We start from the raw sequence: 19,752 nt of genomic DNA, 5'->3' as shown, positions 1-19,752 counted from the left end.
GAAATTGAGCAAACAGCGATATAAAGTGTAGTGTCTGCTTGGACCAACAGAGGACAGCAACGACAATCTTATTATTTTTTTGTGTGTGCATGTTTATTGAACTTCAATTCCAACCAGGAAATTGCTTTCTCGTCACATTGGTGCACATGCGCATTGTATACAGTATTGATTGGCTGATTGATTGAAACTTTTATTAGTAGATCGCACAGTTCAGTACATATTCTGTACAATTGACCACTAAATGGTAGCACCCGAATAAGTTTTTCAACTTGTTTAAGTCGGGGTCCACGTAAATCAATTCATGATACATATAGGTATTATCATTAGCTATACTGCATTCAGAATATGAAATACAATCTTATATTTAAATATGTTAAAACTAACATCACACTGACATTCTTTGGTATTATTTTACTGTAGGAATATGACATGTAACAAAGTTGGTATGATTTTACTGTAGGAATATGCCATGTAACAAAGTATGTTTTATTATTGGGTCAACATGGTAATACAGACATTCATGTTAAATGGTTGATTTGCAAAAGATGAAGCCAAAAAGTGCAAATATTATAAGGCGCAAGTGAAAACAAGTTAAAAGTAGGAAGGCGTCTTGAATCAAATGGCTCAAATCCCCAGCGTGTCTTTCGTCACCTCACAACCCAACAAAGTATTGCCAGCCGCCACGCACTCTGCCACACACGACGCTGGAATAGAAAATAAAACCATCATCAGAAGACACATACAGTGAGAATTACGTGGTTTTGTCACAGTGGTAGCTTTAGAATGCGCACCCTTCTGAGCACAAAGCCAAGACACGGCCTTCATCGCCAGAAGCTGCCACTCATCCTGGGCGTCCGCCTTGAACCCGTGTAGCCAAATAAGAGCCAAGATGGTGGCCCACACGTCCTTGCTCACCTAATGTTTCAGCCAATGAAAGGAAACGGTGAAAAATTGCATTAAAATGTGTTATTACGATGTAAAAGTTGGTTAAGTATATCTCCTCCTGATGTTTACATCAAAAATCAGTGCAATAATGCCTGGATTATTTGTATGACATTACCTTACTTTTCTCTTTTCCTCTCTCTTCTCTCCTTCTTTTTCTTCCCCCCGGATGACAGAGCTTCTCACCCTATCTCTAAGGGAGAGCCCCGCCACCCGGCGGAGGAAACTCATTTTGGCCGCTTGTACCCGTGGTCTTGTCCTTTCGGTCATAACCCAAAGCTCATGACCATAGGTGAGGATGGGAACGTAGCTCAACCGGTAAATTGAGAGCTTTGCCTTCCGGCTCAGCTCCTTCTTCACCACAACGGATCGATACAGCGTCCGCATTACTGAAGACGCCGCACCGATCCGCCTGTCGATCTCACGATCCACTCTTCCCTCACTCGTAAACAAGACTCTGAGGTACTTGAACTCCTCCACTTGGGGCAGGGTCTCCTCCCCAACCCGGAGATGGCACCAACAGGTATAAAAGAAAGGGCATCTCTATCCTCTTTCAAAACCGCAATAAAAGTACACCTCCGGGCAACTTCAACCCTAAACTAACACCCTCCCCGGATTGTAAATAATCAAATGTAAATAATTAAATGTAGATACTTTTTCTTATTCTTTCTGATCTCTCTCTCTCTATGTCCACTACTTGCTGTTCATATCCTACCAAGTCAGACCTACACTGTTTCAATGTCCATTTCTCTGATGATGCAATTGTTGATGCTGATCGTTGATGACAGAAGTGTTGATACCAACCAAACCTAACCCCCTCCATATCCCACACCCCGGATTGTAAATAATGTAAATAATTTAAATAATTCAAAGTATATACTCTGATGATTATCTTGTGTGATGACTGTATTATGATGTTAGTATATATTTGATAGTATATATCTGTATCATTAATCTTAAACAAGTTGAAAAACTTATTCGGGTGTTACCATTTAGTAGTCAATTGTACGGAATATGTACTTCACTGTGCAATCTACTAATAAAAGTTTCAATCGATCAAAAAAAACTCCACCCTTTTCCGGGCGAGAACCATGGACTCGGACTTGGAGGTGCTGATTCTCATCCCAGTCGCTTCACACTCGGTTGCGAACCGATCCAGTGAGAGATAGGGTGAGAAGCTCTGTCAGCCGGGGGGAGCTCAAAGTAAAGCCGCTGCTCCTCCACATCGAGAGGAGCCAGATGAGGTGGTTCGGGCATCTGTTCAGGATGCCACCCGAACGCCTCCCTAGGGAGGTGTTTAGGGCACGTCCGACCGGTAGGAGGCCACGGGGAAGACCCAGGACACGTTGGGAAGACTATGTCTCCCGGCTGGCCTGGGAACGCCTCGGGATCCCCCGGGAAAAGCTGGACAAAGTGGGTGGGGAGGGGAAGGTCTGGGCTTCCCTGCTTAGGCTGCTGCTCCCGCGACCCGACCTCGGATAAGCGGAAGAAGATGGATACCTTACTTTTACATTACAAGGCTGAACTTCCTGTGTGTGTATGTTAGCGGCAACGCCTCCACTCACAAAGAAAAAGAGCGTGGATGACTGACAAGAGGGTTCCCTCAATTTTTACTGCAATAAAACATATGTTGCAATAAAACATATGCAACTTCCGGGCTGATCATTTTAGGTTTTCCAGAAGAATTTGGAGGTAATCCTCCTTTTTCATTGTCCCATTTCCTCTCTGTAAAGCACCAGTTCCATTGGCAGCAAAACAGCCCCAGAGCATAATACTACCACCACCATGCTTGACGGTAGGGTGGTGTTCCTGGGATTAAAGGCCTCACCTTTTCGCCTCCAAACATATTGCTGGGTATTGTGGCCAAACAGCTAAATTTTTGTTTCAAGTACGAGGGTTGTACCCAGAAAATATGACAGTCAAAAAGAATCAACAATAATTTGTGGTCTTGGGTATATTGTTGGCAAAGAGAGTAATAGCCTTTCATGGAAAAATATTGAGACACCAGGAATTGGCTGTCCAATTTTCGCTAATGAAAGGGTTATGGATAACCCTTTCATTAGAGACAATTACACATATTTTCCACCAGGTCTGGGACCCCTTTATGTTATATGTGTCTGAAAAAGATTTGTCAAATGTGTTGGCGCCTGACAGGAACGTCTAGGCTAAGGCCCTCTGCAGTAGAAAGACTCTTGACATTAATGATTTTTGTGTATGGAGAGGACCGTGACTGAGTGGGACACCGACAGTGTGACATTGTTTGTGGTTTTGTTTGTGCATATTTTTGTTCATGTTTTTTTGTTTTATTGTAAATGAAAAAATCGATAAAAATGTTGGCAAAAAAGTGTCTGTGTGCAGAATTTTTTTTTTTTTTTTTAGCACATGTTATTTCTGAGAGGTTGAATCCGAGCAAACAAACAAAAAGTCTGATTCAAAAATATTTATATATATATATATATAAATACATTTTCAGTTTAAATTAGTAGGTGTGTTTATTCTCCCAGTTGGGACCAATACAGTAGTTCAGTAATAAAGACATTCTATGAGCGCCTGTGAGTTCGCATTGAGGGCAGCACCACAACGTGAACTGCAGCAGTAGTCAGACTAAAGTCTGTCACTGAAGTCACTGCTCGTTTTCCTTGTTGTGTTTCAATTTATATGCTAGTGTTAGTCATATTTCTTTATCTTTTTCCTCAGGGCTGGACTTCCAGCTATGTAAGGAGAAGAGGCACAACGATGATTGAACATTAATTACGTCGTGACGAGCTGACTTTGGCGACGGTGGACAGGGACGGTTGCGAACAAACACAAATTAATTCACATGAACGCGTACACACACACACACACATTCACAGACACACAGGTTCGGTCAATAAAAGTGGATTAATCCATGCAGGATTATACTGAGCATCGTTGCTTCCCTTTTCTTTACTACTGTTGTATCTTCTAACAGATATTTTCACCATGTTTGATTGAGGTAATATATGCTAACAGCTGATCACCATGATCCATCTCAAATTAATCACGATCACAATCATATAATCGCCCAGCACTAATATACACCACGTATCACCAATCAATGGGTTAAAAACTTACTTAAAACATTATTTCTGAATCTATAATTGATCTCTTATTATTATTAATCTATTATTTATCCATCAGGTTTTTCACTGTCTTATCCACCGTGGTGACTCACCGCTGCAGGTTTTGGCTTTTCCACTTCCTCACTAGTCTTCTCCATCGCGGCAGCCAAAGCCTTCACAAGCGGCCAGCAGCCGGACGCCTTTTGGAGGGACACCAACTCCAGCAATGGGTCCATGCAAGGGGGCGGCGAGGGTGCTACAATTTCTTTTGTCCAGCCATAACACATTTCTTCTGTGAACACAGGATTATTTGCACTTTTACCTTTAGAGAAAATAATTGTGAGGCATTAACTCTAGGGTCATACTAATGAATTGTTAATGTGAATATAATAATGATGATGAATAAAATGTCACGCTTGTGGATGAAGTGCAGGAAAAGAACCTTCCATACCGTCTAAATCATCCATTTCCCCTCCCATGGCGCAGTCAGCGTATGCTATGCATGCAGGAGGTGGGCCTGCGAAACCTGCTCTCAAAAGAAATGCAGTTAGAATGTGACAAAACATCGCACCACTAGTCACAAATAGACAAAAGAAGAGTCACTGCACAATAATGTACAATGGCACCTCACAATTCAACAACTCAAGACAGAATTTAATCAACATTTTCAGCCTCAAAAGCAGTGCTTCTTAACCATAGGGTTGTGTACCATTGATGGGCCGCGAACACTCCCTAGGGGGCCGCCAAAAAATATCTGTTTCTCAGCTGTGGTCCATATGGGCTGCAGCGGTACTCAGTTGTAATACACGTTTCCACCACTTGTGGCAGTAATGACAATCCCAAACAAACAAAAGTCTGGAGCTAAAGTCATGGACAACTTTCTTAAGCGCAAACATTTGGAATAAAGTGACAAGGCTGTATTTTCAGTTGCACTTTAATTTTATTGACAGTCTGTTTAAAGAACATTAATATTTTTATTATTGAATTAGAACCCATTTATTTTAGCACTGTGTAATTGTATGTAAATGTATTTTTCATCATTTTTGTGAGTCCCTTCTTTTGCAGTATATTTGATTAGTATTTAATTTTGTAATCAGCCTGACCTGGCCTGTGTGTGTTTTCTTCTCTTTTTGTCCATCTTAAGTACCATTATCACTGGAGGACGACGCTAAACATGTTACACACAGAGTAAGAGCAAGTCACGGGCAGGCATGATAATCGCTGATTAGGCTGCTACAGTATGCTGGCTTGAAACAACAGAATAAATAAGTACCTAAAGAGGTCCTGAAAGTCTTTTTTTTTTTTTTACACAATCTTTGTTTTTGTTAATGTTTACAAACTCTGGGAAATAATCCCTGAACACAGTATGAGTTTGTTGGGGGGAAAAAGATTTCAAGGAGTAGTTTTTGCATCTGTAGATTTATTGCACACTATTGATTTGGTCTTGCTCAAACAACTACATGTAATAAAAAAAAAATAGGGAACTAGTTAAACTATTGTGTTGATGTTGTTAAACTGCCAATAGCACTCACCATAAACAAATTAAAGTTTATACATTTGATCGGCATTGGCTGATCTTACCCATGGAAGATCGGTATCAATCCCTGATTGGAACTTTCCCAATATTTACTTAGTTTTTCGGTCTGGTTACAAACATTTAAGTCGGTGCTGGTGGCATCATGGTATCAGGTGTCTGTACCTCATCCCTACTGAAAACGTGAAGATTTCAGTAAATCTCATGGGACTTGAGCATACATCTTCAGACCTCAAATCAGGGTGGCTAGCGATCAGACACTTGTCGCTTTAGTGGATGCACATTATGTACTGTGTCTTAATTGTTTTTTACCCACCACAGGATGGAGGGATAGCCATACTCTTCATGCCCCCCATCTGCGGCAGACCACAAGGTGGTGAAAAAGGAAGACATAACGGTCAGAAGCAACAAGCACAACCCACTACTATTCACTCTTGTACTGTTTTTGTAGATTCCTATAATAGAATTGTTTAGATTTCATAGTCTAGTCCAGGGGTGTCCAAAGTTTATGACTTGGCGGCCACATTGGGCTAAAAAAAAAACATTATTACAGTTATGTTTATACAGTTCTGAAGTTAGTGTACTTATATAGTTATTAAATATGTCTAATGTAATTAAATAAGCATATAAATACATTTGATATCAAAATTACTACACTAACTTATTTTTTTAAATTATCATTTATTCCAACTATGTGTTCTGTCTCGGAGTGATCTCCATCCATCCATCCATCTTCAACCGCTTATCCGGAATCGGGTCACAGACAACAGCTCTAGCAGAGACCCCCAGACTTCCCTCTCCAGAGCAACATTAGCAACTTCATCCAAAGGGGATCCTGAAGCGTTTCCAGGCCAGAGGAGAGATGTAATCCTTCAATCTGGTCCTTGGCCAGCCCCGGGGATTCCTCCCAGTGGGGCGTGCAAAGAGGATCTCCCTAGGGAGACGCTCGTGAGGCATCCGCACGAGATGCCCGAACCATCTAAGCTGGCTCCTTTCCAAGCAAAAGAGCTGCGGCTCTACTCCGAGTCTCTTTCGGGTGACTGAACTTCTCACCCTATCTCTAAGGGAGATGCCAGCCAATCTTCTGAGGAAACTCATTTCGGCCGCTTGTATCCGCAATCTTATTCTTTCGGTCATGACCCACACTTCATGACCATAGGTGAGAGTAGGAATGTAGATAGCTCGGTAGACAGAGCGCTGTGCCTTCCGGCTCGGCTCTCGTTTCGTCACAACAGTGCGTCAGAGAGACTGCAATACTGCCCCAGCTGCTCCGATTCTCCGGCTGAGTTCCTTCTCCATCTTTCCCTCACTCGTGAACAAGACCCCGAGATACTTAAACTCCCCCACTTAGGACAGAGTCTCGTTCTCTACCTGGACTGTGCAAACCATCGGTTTTCTGCTGAGAACCAAGGCCTCAGATTTGGAGATGATGATCCTCATTCCAGCCGCTGAACACTCGGCTGCGAACCGATCCAGTGAGAGCTGAAGGTCACGAAACGATGGTGCCATCAGGACCACATCCTCTGCAAACAGCAGCGACGCAAACTTTAGCCCCCCTCTACGCCAGATCTGGGCAAATTAAGGCCCGGGGGCCACATGCGGCCCTTTAAGCTTTTCAATGTGGCCCGCCAGACATTACCAAATAATTTATTTAGATCTTTAATATGGAAACTGTAGCTGCCATTATGATGTGCAGTGATGTTTTCAAATGACCGTAAGTCTTGAACTATACAAAGTATTTCAATGGCTGGAATCTGCGCTTTTGAATGATATACTAGTTACTATGGTAATCTAATTAGTTACTATGGTAATCTAAGTCACAGCAGATCAGACGAGGCCCCAAGCAGTGTGGGTGGGGAGCGTTTCCACAGAGTGTTTCCAGAGCAGCCAGCCTGATATGTGGGTGTCATGGACAGACGCGGAAGGAGATTTTTACAACAAAGTTCTAAAGCTTAGTGATATATCAGATTGTAGGTGTTTTTTGCTTTTTTTTACCCTTCGCATTCATATTTTGCTGTGTTTGTTGCGTTTCGTTTGATTGTAAAATATGTTGATCGAGACGGCGTGTGACGTTCATATGTTATCAATATTCAGTGTTTTATCGTTCTAGTTAATATTGTACATCCCATATTCTTTATTTTCCATGTACATTCAGGGTGTCTCATTCAGTAAAAAAATTTAAAATTTCATTCCGTTTTTTCAGGCGGTCTATCATAACGTTTTTAGCTTTTAATTAGACATTATTGTGAGGTTTTGTACTAGTGTTCCTAAAAATAGATATACTGGCCCCCCAGACACATTTTTCTCTCTAAATTTGGCCCCCCGAGTCAAAATAATTGCCAAGGCCTGCTCTACGCCATGGTTACGACTCTGCCTAGAAATCCTGTCCATGAAAATCACAAACAGGATAGGTGACAGAGCGCAGCCCTGGCGGAGACCAACCCCCACTGGAAACGGATCCGACCTACATCCAAGCACACAGACACAACTCTTGCTTTGGTTGTACAGAGGCCATCAGCAGTTCTCCCTCACCCCGTACTCCCTCAGCACCTCCCACAGGATCTCCCGGGGGACCCGGTCATACGCCTTCCCCAAATCCACAAAGCACATGTAGACTGGATAGGCATACTCCCAGGCCTTCTCCAGGATTCCCGCAAGAGTAAAGAGCTGGTCAGTTATTCCACGACCAGGACGGAATTAGGGATGTTAACAATTAATCGATTTTCGATTAATTGCCGTTAAGAAATTACCCGATTAAAATTAACGATTTCAATTAATTGACAATTCCGTTCTGTCACGGTCGGTGCGGTGGTTTTCTGTGTGAAGGTAATGCTGAGTTTATACCTCGCTAGTCCACACGAGGGAGTTGTTGCTTATTGTACTTTTTCCAAGCAGCAACACCATCACGTGACCAGCCCTACATGTCCGCTGTACACATGAGAGTCCACATGCGAGAGAAGAAAAACAAACATGAAGCGACGCAAGAGAAGTGCTGTGTGGGAACATTTCACCCTAAAAGAGGACGATGCAACGTGCAAAATATGTAAGGCTGTTTTGAAGTACAACAATTCAACCAGTTCGTTAAATTACCACCTAAAAAGTTTACATGCCGCTGTGCTTGGAGGAGAGAGTGGAGGCGGAGCACGGCCAGGCCAGCCCTCCGTCGCCGAAGCGTTTTCCAAAAGAAAAGCGGTGTGTGATGACGCACGGGCAGAGGGCATCACCCAGAGGATTTGCAACATGGTTTAAAAGGATATGCTGCCTATAAGCATTGTGGATGGCAAGGGGTTTCGTGAGTTGATGAACTATTGTGAGCCAGACTACCAAATCCCTTCTCGAGAAACAATAACAACCCGCATAGAGGCTCGCTACAAAAGAAAGAAAGCCGAGCTGAAAGCACGACTGGCCAACACGCATGTAGCAATAACCACTGACTGTTGGACGTCAAATACAACAGAGAGCTATATCACCGTCACTTGCCACTACATGGAGGACTGGCTGATGAGGTCGGCAGTCCTAGCCACAGAGAGTATGCCGATGAGCCATACGGCTGATAATTTAGCAGAACGGCTGAATGAAATTGTGCATGCATGGGGGCTGACCGGGCGAGTGATAGCCTGTGTTCACGACACATAAAAATGAATAAGCAATTGTACCCATGGGCCATGTTACATGTATGAGGCAGAGAGCCTTCTCTAAAATGTGACTTTTCCCTTTGTTAAAATTTCAATTGTCCACCTGCCTGATGATCTAAATATTAAGTTGATTGTTGTAGCCAGGGTTGGCTAAACTTGGCTTGCTTAATATTTTACTATCACGATCACCATTGTCTTTCAGGAATGTTTACTTGAAGTTGTTGTCAGCCTGTTTCAAGCTGACTGATTATTACATTAATGTTTACACTAATAGTTTGTGAGAGACAAACTAAGATGGGCATAGTGCATGCACTTTATTTTATTTTATGCAGTGACATGTTTTTCATTCAGTTCTTCTGTCAGCCTCACTTGAGCCCAAATGTTAAGTTGAATCAATGACTGTTCTTCTGCAGCAGGCTTAGGTTTACTTATTTTGCTGTTACTTACAATTTCAGGGATGTCTGCCTTATATTTTTTCAAGTTGACTGTCATATAGGCACTTTTCCCAGTTCAAGAGGGATTCAATTAATGTTGCAGCTTGCAGGCTGCTAGCCTTCTAATAGTTTGTGAGACAGACTAAGATGTGCATTGTGCATGTTGTGCACTTGATGTTACTTTATTTTTCTTGTCTTTACAGTAGTGAGTGAGTGACATGTTTTTTCACTTCAGTTCTTGTCAGCCTCACCTGAGTCCAAAGGTGAAGTTCTGCAGCAGACTGCAACAGCCAACAGGCTTACTTATTTGCTGCCTGCTGTTACAATTTTCAGGGATGTCTTCCTTGTATTTTTTCAAGTTGACAGATAGGCATTAGGCACCTTTCCCAGTTCAAGAGGGATTATATAAAATAAAGCTAGCTATTATGGCTGCTGCCACTACCAAGTCTTGCATGTGTGACAAGACTAAAGTGCACTTTATATTATATTCCTCATGTTACAAAGATGACTTACTTTTGTATCAAATAAACATTTGATTAGGGAATACAATGTCCTTTGTATTTTATACCAGCAAAATTTTGATTTTGATTTTGTACCTTATTGAGGGGAAATCTCAGATGGGGGGAAAACGCCGCTTTATCAACTAATCGATGATCGATCGATAAGGTTATCAACTATCAATTAATGAAATAATCGATAATTTGCATCCCTAGACGGAATCCACATTGCTCCTCTTGAATCTGAGGTTCGACTATCGGCTGGACCCTCCTTTCTAGTACCTTGGCGTAAACCTTCCCAGGGAGGCTGAGTACTGTGATACCCCTGTAATTAGCACACACCCTCTTGTCCCCCTTTTTGAATAGGGGAACCACCACTCCAGTCTGCCACTCCCTCGGCACTGTCCCAGAGTTCCACGCAATGTTGAAAAGGCCCTCAACACTCAGAGCCTTCAGCATTTCTTGACGAATCTCATCAACCTCTGGAGCTTTGCCCACCGTGGAGTTGTCTAACTACCTCAGTGACTTCACTCCGAGAGATTGACGTCCAACTATTTATTCCATCCATCCGTCTTCAACCGCTTATGCGGAATCGGGTCGCGGGGATAACAGCTCCAGCGATCAGACACTTGTCATTAATGCTAAAGTGGACTAAAATACTCATTCAAACATCACCTGTAGTTAGTTTAAAAAAATACACTGACCATAGTTTTAATCTGGAACAGATTGATTCCATTTCCGTTAAATTGGACTTTAGTGGTTTAGCTGTATTTTGTTGTTTAGTGGATGCACATTATGTATTGTGTGTGTTAGTTTTTTACCCACCATCGGGTGGACAGACAGGCATACTCTGCATGCACATCATCTGCGGCATGTTATGAAATGCTGAAAAAAGAAGACATAACGGTCAGAAGCAACAAGCACAACCCACTACTATTCACTCTAGTTCTGTTTTTGTAGATTCCTATAATAGGATTAGGGCTGCAACAACTAATTGATTAAATCGATTAAAATCGATTATAGCGACTAATTAAGTCATCGATTCGTTGGATCTATGCTATGCGCATGTGCAGAGGCTACTTTAAAAAAAAAATTTTTTATAAATCTTTATTTATAAACTGCAACATTTACAAACAGCTGAGAAATAATAATCAAAATAAGTATGGTGCAAGTATGCTGTTTTTTTTCAATAAAATACTGGAAAGGATAGAAATGCAGTTTGTCTCTTTTATCCGATTATTAATTGATTAATCAAAGTAATAATCGACAGATTCATCGATTATCAAATTAGTTGTTAGTTGCAGCCCTAAATAGGATTGTTTAGATTTCAAAGTCTAGTCCAGGGGTGTCCAAAGTTTATGACTTGGCGGCCGTATTGGGCTAAAAAAAATATATTATTACAGTTCTGAAGTTAGTGTACTTATATAGTTATTAAATATGTGTAATGTAATTAAATAAGCATATAAATACAATTGATATCGAAATCACTACACTAAATTAATTTTTTTAATCATCATTTATTCCAACTATTTATTCCATCCATCCGTCTTCAACCGCTTATGCGGAATCGGGTCGCGGGGACAACAGCTCCAGCGATCAGACACTTGTCATTAATGCTAAAGTGGACTAAAATACTCATTGAAACATCAATCAATCAATCAATGTTTATTTATATAGCCCTAAATCACAAGTGTCTCAAAGGGCTGTACAAGCCACAACGACATCCTCGGTACAGAGCCCACATACATTACCTGTAGTTAGTTTAAAAAAATACACTGACCATAGTTTTAATCTGGAACCGATTGATTCCATTTCCGTTAAATTGGACTTTAGAGGTTTAGCTGTATTTTGTTGTTTAGTGGATGCACATTATGTATTGTGTGTGTTAGTTTTTTACCCACCATTGGGTGGAGAGATAGGCATACTCCGCATGCACATCATCTGCGGCATGTTACGAAATGCTGAAAAAAGAAGACATAACAGTCAGAAGCAACAAGCACAACCCACTACTATTCACTCTTTTACTGTTTTTGTAGATTCCTATAATAGGATTGTTTAGATTTCAAAGTCTAGTCCAGGGGTGTCCAAAGTTTATGACTTGGCGGCCGTATTGGGCTAAAAAAAATATATTATTACAGTTCTGTTTATACAGTTCTGAAGTTAGTGTACTTATATAGTTATTAAATATGTGTAATGTAATTAAATAAGCATATAAATACAATTGATATCGAAATCACTACACTAACTTAATTTTTTTAATCATCATTTATTCCAACTATGTGTGCTGTCTCGGAGTGATCTGTGATCACGTTTACGCAGCTTATTTTACACGTAATCTGCGATCGCAATGTTTTAAGTCTGCATATTAATTTCATACCAAATTGAAGAGGGAAGTTTGCCAAACATGTAAGAATACAGTACCAACTGTGGACAAAGCCATATTTTTTAGAGTAATTGCCAATATGCTGTCATATGGATGCCCGCACGCGCGCACACAGAGAAAAGCACCCTTAAATACACACTTTACGATGCTTTTTTTCCGCCACACAGCAGAGCGTTGATTGTGACGTAACAATCATTTGTACAAAAATAACACTTCAGTTTGCGTTGATTAAAGCAAGATATAACAGACAGAACAACAACACATTGGACTTTAGAGGTTTAGCTGTATTTTGTTGTTTAGTGGATGCACATTATGTATTGTGTGTCTTAATTGTTTTTTACCTCCAAGGGATGACACACTGCACATCCACTGCTGCATGTTACTTATCCACTTAAATACACACTTTACGATGCTTTTTTTCCGCCACACAGTAGAGCGTTGATTGTGACGTAACAATCATTTGTACAAAAAAAAACACTTCTGTCTGTTAAATCTTGCTTTAATCAACGCAAACTGAACAACAACACATAAGTTCAACTACTTCAACTTTAACAACCGCCCCCACAACAGATCATCGATTCTCAAGTCAAAATATCGATACTGTAAATACTTTAGGTATTTTAGATAATGTGCAATATTAACAGGAACACAGTGTAAAAAAGTAACTAAACTTGTGAATGAAACAATGTGTCAATGTTGAATGCTTTTGTTGAGTGTCATATGTTCAATATTTTTCCGTTAACATGTTCATGTAACTGAATTTTTAATTACTTAATATTCTAACAGTAGCTCTTATTAACTTATTTGTTTTAATGCTTTTATTATGGTTTGAAACACCATTTTCATGTACTTGATATGATTTTATCCTTGTTTTTTCTGTTGTATTAGCTTGACTATATTGTTATTCACTCTACTACCTCAATATACTTCAGAGTTTAAGATAATTAAAGAACTTTATATTGTATTCTCTATACTACGAGATGTTATTATTTGAAATACAATTTTTTTTTAAATGTTTGCAAACATATTAGGTATATTTGCACAAAGTATCGGTATCAGATCGGTATCGCCAATACCACCCTGGCTTTTACTCTATGGAATTGGAAAGAAAATCAGAGCTATCGCACATCACAAGTTTTGTAATTAATCAGAAATATCAAGCAGCTAAAATGCACCAAACATGGGGAAGTGTGGAAAGTGCTTTGCATATCATCCATTATGCACTTGGTTTGTGAAATTTGAAATGATATATACCGCTTAAACGTGTTGACATTATTCGCTGGTTATAGTTACCATGAGTGGGAAAAGTTGTTTGGATTGGTCATAAAAATTGATTAAATGAAACTCACGGTTTTTGACCATCAATTCTGTCTTCGCCCACTAGAGGGCGGAAAAAAATAATCAGACTCAATTTACAGTTTGGGTAAAATCACTATGCGGTCCAATCTTCTTGTTAAACTTGTGATGTCTTGCGGGCCACACTGAAGACCCACATGCCGTAGTTTGGACACAGAGTCAATGGCGAAGTCACTTGAATGTTTACTGGATTTGTCGCGGATTACTATTAAAGCGTTGTGTTATGCAACCAGGATGACTGTATGATGTCATTTTTGTTCTTTACTTACGCATAAAATAAGCTGTGGGTTTAAACTGCTCTTGGAAAAGACACTTACAGGGAACTGGAATGATTTGACGCAGTAAAGGTCCTTGAGTGGTGCTGCTTTCCCCCTTATGGACAGCGATGAAGGCAGTATGGCTACTGCTAACTCCTGATTGGACACTCAGCTCCACCACTTTCTGCTTAACTCCATCTTCTTCCTCTTTTTTGTCTTCCCTTTCCATGAAGGGCATTAAATCGTAGTTGTTCTTCTCTGTCTCCAAAGAGCGAATCACGGTCCGGGCGCTCAGCCTGTGTATTGTTAAACTGCATGGGGTGAAAGAAAATGAGAAAAAAGTTAGTTTCTCTATCTGCCATTTCATGAAGTTACATTTGGACATACTTTGCATGGTTGTAAGCTACCACAGGACTGGAGATTTAGCATGCAGGGACCAAATTGGTGGTACATTTGCCTCAGTCCTGGTTGCCAGTACAATATGGCGGAATCAACAATAAGTAAACAACAATTATGAAATCATCTTGCACCCAAGTTTTCTGAACAAGAAAGGTCGTGTTATGTACGAGGAAGAGAGATGTATACATGCAAACTTAACACGAGTCAGCGCTTTTCTTCCTGTCACACACACACCAGTGACCTAAGGCCTCATTATCAAGAGTTGCCTTGATTTCCTACTAAAAATTGACGTACGTTCAAATTTAGAAAACTTAAAACTAGAGATGTCCGATAATGGATTTTTTGCCGATATCCGATATTGTCCAACTCTTAATTACCGATTCCGAAATCAACCGATACCGTTATATACAGTCGTGGAATTAACACATTATTATGCCTAATTTTGTTGTGATGTCCCGCTGGATGCATTAAACAATGTAACAAGGTTTTCCAAAATAAATCAACTCAAGTTATGGAAAAAAGTGCCAACATGGCACTGCCATATTTATTATTGAAGTCACAAAGTGCATAATTTTTTTTAACATGCCTCAAAACAGCAGCTTGGAATTTGGGACGTGCTCTCCCTGAGAGAGCATGAGGAGGTTGAGGTGGGCGGGGTTGGGGGCGGGGGGTTAGGTGGTAGCGGGGGGGGGTGTATATTGTAGCGTCCCGGAAGAGTTAGTGCTGCAAGGGGTTCTGGGTATTTGTTCTGTTGTGTTTATGTTGTGTTACGGTGCGGATGTTCTCCCGAAATGTGTTTGTCATTCTTGTTTGGTGTGGGTTCACAGTGTGGCGCATATTTGTAACAGTGTTAAAGTTGTTTATACGGCACCCTCAGTGTGACCTGTATGGCTGTTGAACAAGTATGTCTTGCATTCACTTGTGTGTGTGTGAAAAGCCGTTGATATTATGTGATTGGGCCGGCACGCAAAGGCAGTGCCTTTAAGGTTTATTGGCGCTCTGTACCTCTCCCTACGTCCGTGTACACAGCGACGTTTTAAAAAGTCATACATTTTTACTTTTTGAAACCGATAATTTTGAAACCGATACCGATCATTTCTGATATCACATTTTAAAGCATTCATCGGCCGATAATATCGGCAGTCCGATATTATCGGACATCTCTACTTAATACTCAAGAAATAAAATGGTACGATATATATATATAATTCATTTCAAATTTTCAGGACTTATGCAGATCCCAAATACACAAAAAGAGGTATCGGTAGGTAAGAAAAGTTGGTTTTGTACATATAGGCTCCCTGTAAGAGTGGCTAATTTAGCTTTACGCTTCTATGACAATCAAGGCTTTCTTTTTGCCACAGTTTGACTCTGGAACGGATCAGAGTAATTTACAGTACATTTGAACATGTTCCAAATATGTGTTATACATGCAAAAAATATGTAGTAGTCAAATGACAAAAGAACAACAACTTTGTATGTTACCCAGTTTCCTCTGTGGGTTGGAGAGTGAAGGGAATCTGATTCTGGGTTGGATGGCCCGCCAGGTTGTACTTGACAGTTACAAAACAGTCTTTAGCCTCTGAACTCTGAGGGAAATATTAATTAAGTTAGGGTTAGGAATGAACACACACACCTCCCAATCTAGCTATGTACAATACAGTATATGTAAGTGTAAACATTTCCTGTATAGTAGATTTTTTACCACAGGTATCAAACTCAAGGCTAATCTTCATTGCTAAATGTATTTCTTTTTTCAGTTTTGAAAAAAAAAAAAAGATATGCGTGTAACTGCATATCTTTTGAACTTAAGAATTTTCTGCTCGTGGAACAAGATATTCCAAAACATGTTTTATTATCTAAAAATAAATACCTACATTTGGGGTGTCCTTATACAGCTTTTCACTTCCAATACAGATATTGGAGGCTTGGGTATTGGCCGATACAGAAATTGGTCCGATACGATATCAGCACAAAACATACCGAACATACTTTTGTTTTGTAGTGTCGAATGTTAGAAAAGGTTTGATCTTGTGAAATTACTCGAACAGAAAACAATTAAAAATACTAACTGTCTGGAATGGACTTATTCTGACTTTAAATTGAAATGGAGTGTTATTTGTTTTTTTGACAACACTTGGTGGCCACAATAATTAGGTAACTCCAGTAGGTAGTAAGCTGTAAGTTTGTTACACAATCATTTCTAACAAGCTTCTGAAATGGAGACTTTTTATCTGATAGTAAAATGCAACTGTAATTATTTAATCCCTTTTTAAATTGACAAATGTGATGTTATAGACTGCAGTATTGTTCAAATAAGGACACTTATTACGTTTGTCTAGCTTGTGTGCCATTGTGTGCTTAGCTGTTGTGTAGCAGTTGGCTCCTAGTAGCCTATAGCCTACCTACTCTTTGTTTTAATTACTGCACTTCACTGAAATAGAAAGAAAGACCAACCTTATATGCTTTGAATGTGATTATGAATGTACTTTATGATAAATTGAGTTCATGTAAACTCATTATTCTGAGCAAATCAATTGATGTAAATCCAGATAAATGTGATACAAATGCGGTTCAGAGGAAACCCGATGTTATTAGTTAAAGTTTTACTATGGAAAAGAGTTGGGATTCAAAAAGTTCTCTCAATAATAATATATTGTTATTATATGTTATTATATTATATGTAATATTGTTATTATATGGAACTGACTATGACATACTCAAAAAATTATTGCATTCTATTATATTAAATTCTTTTTGGAGAACAACTTTGCACAAATATGCGCTGTAGTACTGCTCGTATTAGAGCTTATATCAATCAGATATTTCACATGCAAGCCCATAGTATCTCATATACGGACCGAATATTGGCTCAGGACACTTATGATAAAAGCAATAAAAACGAGGCATGTATACATTTATATTCATACGGGATACAGTATATTCACTGTAACACAATTACCCTCTCTGAAAACAGGTTTGACACCGTTTTATACAATGTATAGTAAAGAGCTTAGCAATTGTTTCCTGGTGTTGTGGGTGTGGTCGGGTGCAGTGTAAATAGTGCAGTGTAAATAGTCTTGAAGTGAAAAAATGTTGGTTGAGGAAGAAAGAACAATGACATATCTGTGCCTTTTACTTGTCACGCCCGCATATTCATCAGTGTCAACTGAAGAAAGAAAAGCACCCTTCACAGTGGTTATACTCATACCTGTCCTGTGAGCTGAGCATAGATGAGTGACCTCTGACCCTGGAAAATAGCTGTGAGAGGCGGGGACAGGACAATAGCAGTTACTCCCTGTGGCAGATCCCATGTGACCGAGATGTCCTCCACTGCTGGTTGCAGAGCAAACCGTAGTGATTGCATCACCTGGTTGTGCAACAAATACAGGCAGTTTGTACAAATCTATGTATTGTATTCTAATCAAACAAATCATGTTCATTGTTTAGCGCTTATGAGGGTGTACTTTTGGTTGCATCCGGTCGGCTCCTGTTATGAACTGAGCGTGACCTCCTCCCTCCTTAGCCAATCCATTGATGAGAGCAGTGCTGGCACCTTCGCCGATCCCAAAAGAGAAACACCTGCAAGACAAGTCGCTTTGGTTCAAACATACACTGAAGTAAGACTTAATAGGTTTGTGGGCCCTCTGCACATTAAAGAATTAAACATGGGGGGATAATAGTACATAAAGGCACAACATATGTTCCGTTTCTTACATTCAAACAAGTTTTGTGTATATTGGAGTTTTTTACTTTGGCATGTTTGGACTGTCATCTGCAATGTTTAATCATGAGAATAAATTCAGTAGGGGTGTGGGAAAAAATCGATTTGAATTTAAATTCCCATGTCCCTTTAGGGGCTCCGTAGAATCGCGATTCTCATTTTTTTTTAAAAATCGATTTTTTTTCATTTATTTATTTTTTTTAAATTTTTTAAAATTTATTTTTATTAATTAATCCAACAAAACAATACACAGCAATACCATAACAATGCAATCCAATTCCAAAACCAAACCCGACCCAGCAACACTCACAACTGCAATAAACAGAGCAATTGAGAGGAGACACAAACACGACACAGAACAAACCAAAAGTAGTAAAACAAAAATGAATATTATCAACAACAGTATCAATAGTAGTTACAATTTCAAAATAGCAGTGATTAAAAATCCCCCATTGACATTATCATTAGACATTTATAAAGTAATAAAAAATGAACAATAGTGTCACAGCGGCTTACACTTGCATCGCATCTCATAAGCTTGACAACACACTGTGTCCAATATTTTCACAAAGATAAAATAAGACATATTTTTGGTTCATTTACATTATTGCAATCAGTTGATAAAACATTGTCCTTTACAATTATGAAAGCTTTTTACAAAAATCTACTACTCTGCTTGCATGTCAGCAGATTGGGGTAGATCCTGCTGAAATCCTATGTATTGAATGAACAGAGAATCGTTTTTGAATCGAGAATCGTGTTGAATTGATTTTTTTTTATTTTGAATCGAATCGTGACCCCAAGAATCGATATTGAATCGAATCGTGGGACACCCAAAGATTCACAGCCCTAGAATTCAGTAACTTTTCGTTTAATTGTCCTGTTGGTTCATTTTTGGTTTCTAACTGGATTGCGTGCAAATCATTTGTACCTTTAATTTTTTAAACAAAATGTTATTTAAATGGCTATTGTGTGATCCTATACTGGCCTAACAATTGTATGTAATTAAAGTTTGACTTTAAATGTGGTGTTATTTTACCTTATTTGTCATGTATAAATGAATGTGTGTGTGTGTGTTCTAGTTCACCTTAATGTACATGTCTTTGAAATTGTAAACCACAGAGAGCTATTGCTGCAGCTAATGAGGATCTTAATAAACGAACAGACAGAAAACTTGTATAAGAATATAATAAACTGAACATGTAGTCAAAAGGGAAGAAATTAGTCTATTTGTGCTAATTAATGCAATGTTAAGAGCATAGACACATAACTAACAAGATTAAGCTTTGCTTTTTAATTTATATTAAAATGTTATGCCCTTTTTTAAAAGTAAAAAACCAACATAAAAATATGAATGTGGTCACTGCATCACTTGATTTTTAAGTATGCAGCCCTGGATGGGAAAAAATTGGACACAACCTCAACCTTAGGAAACATAGACAAAGGTTGTTTTTTTTTCTTTTTGTAAGTGTTAATTATTCACATTGAGCGTGCTAAATAATTATATT

At 39.4% G+C, this 19,752-nt stretch overlaps 1 protein-coding gene across 7 annotated transcripts in view; it reads right to left on the bottom strand.

The window, feature by feature from the left end:
- Nucleotides 1-98: 98 nt before the first annotated feature.
- The window catches only part of LOC133658245 (von Willebrand factor A domain-containing protein 5A-like), a 35,224-nt gene continuing 15,570 nt past the window's right edge, over nucleotides 99-19,752 (bottom strand). For 2 of the 7 annotated variants that reach the window (XM_062060070.1, XM_062060071.1), the window contains exons 11-20: nucleotides 17,988-18,102; nucleotides 17,732-17,890; nucleotides 16,006-16,109; nucleotides 14,182-14,432; nucleotides 12,027-12,086; nucleotides 10,951-11,010; nucleotides 4,477-4,554; nucleotides 4,139-4,317; nucleotides 792-915; nucleotides 100-704 (exon numbers count right to left, since the gene is read on the bottom strand). In XM_062060070.1, coding sequence (XP_061916054.1) covers nucleotides 625-704; nucleotides 792-915; nucleotides 4,139-4,317; nucleotides 4,477-4,554; nucleotides 10,951-11,010; nucleotides 12,027-12,086; nucleotides 14,182-14,432; nucleotides 16,006-16,109; nucleotides 17,732-17,890; nucleotides 17,988-18,102 — 1,210 coding nt within the window. In that variant the 3' untranslated portion in view covers nucleotides 100-624. Of the gene's footprint in view, nucleotides 705-791; nucleotides 916-4,138; nucleotides 4,318-4,476; nucleotides 4,555-10,950; nucleotides 11,011-12,026; nucleotides 12,087-14,181; nucleotides 14,433-16,005; nucleotides 16,110-17,731; nucleotides 17,891-17,987; nucleotides 18,103-19,752 lie in introns of all 7 variants that reach the window. The other 5 variants (XM_062060074.1, XM_062060075.1, XM_062060072.1 and 2 more) reach the window with 5 other exon arrangements.

This window comes from Entelurus aequoreus, linkage group LG10 (genome assembly GCF_033978785.1).
Source record: "Entelurus aequoreus isolate RoL-2023_Sb linkage group LG10, RoL_Eaeq_v1.1, whole genome shotgun sequence".
Taxonomy (NCBI): domain Eukaryota; kingdom Metazoa; phylum Chordata; class Actinopteri; order Syngnathiformes; family Syngnathidae; genus Entelurus; species Entelurus aequoreus.
This window is presented reverse-complemented; position numbering and strand designations above follow the sequence as displayed.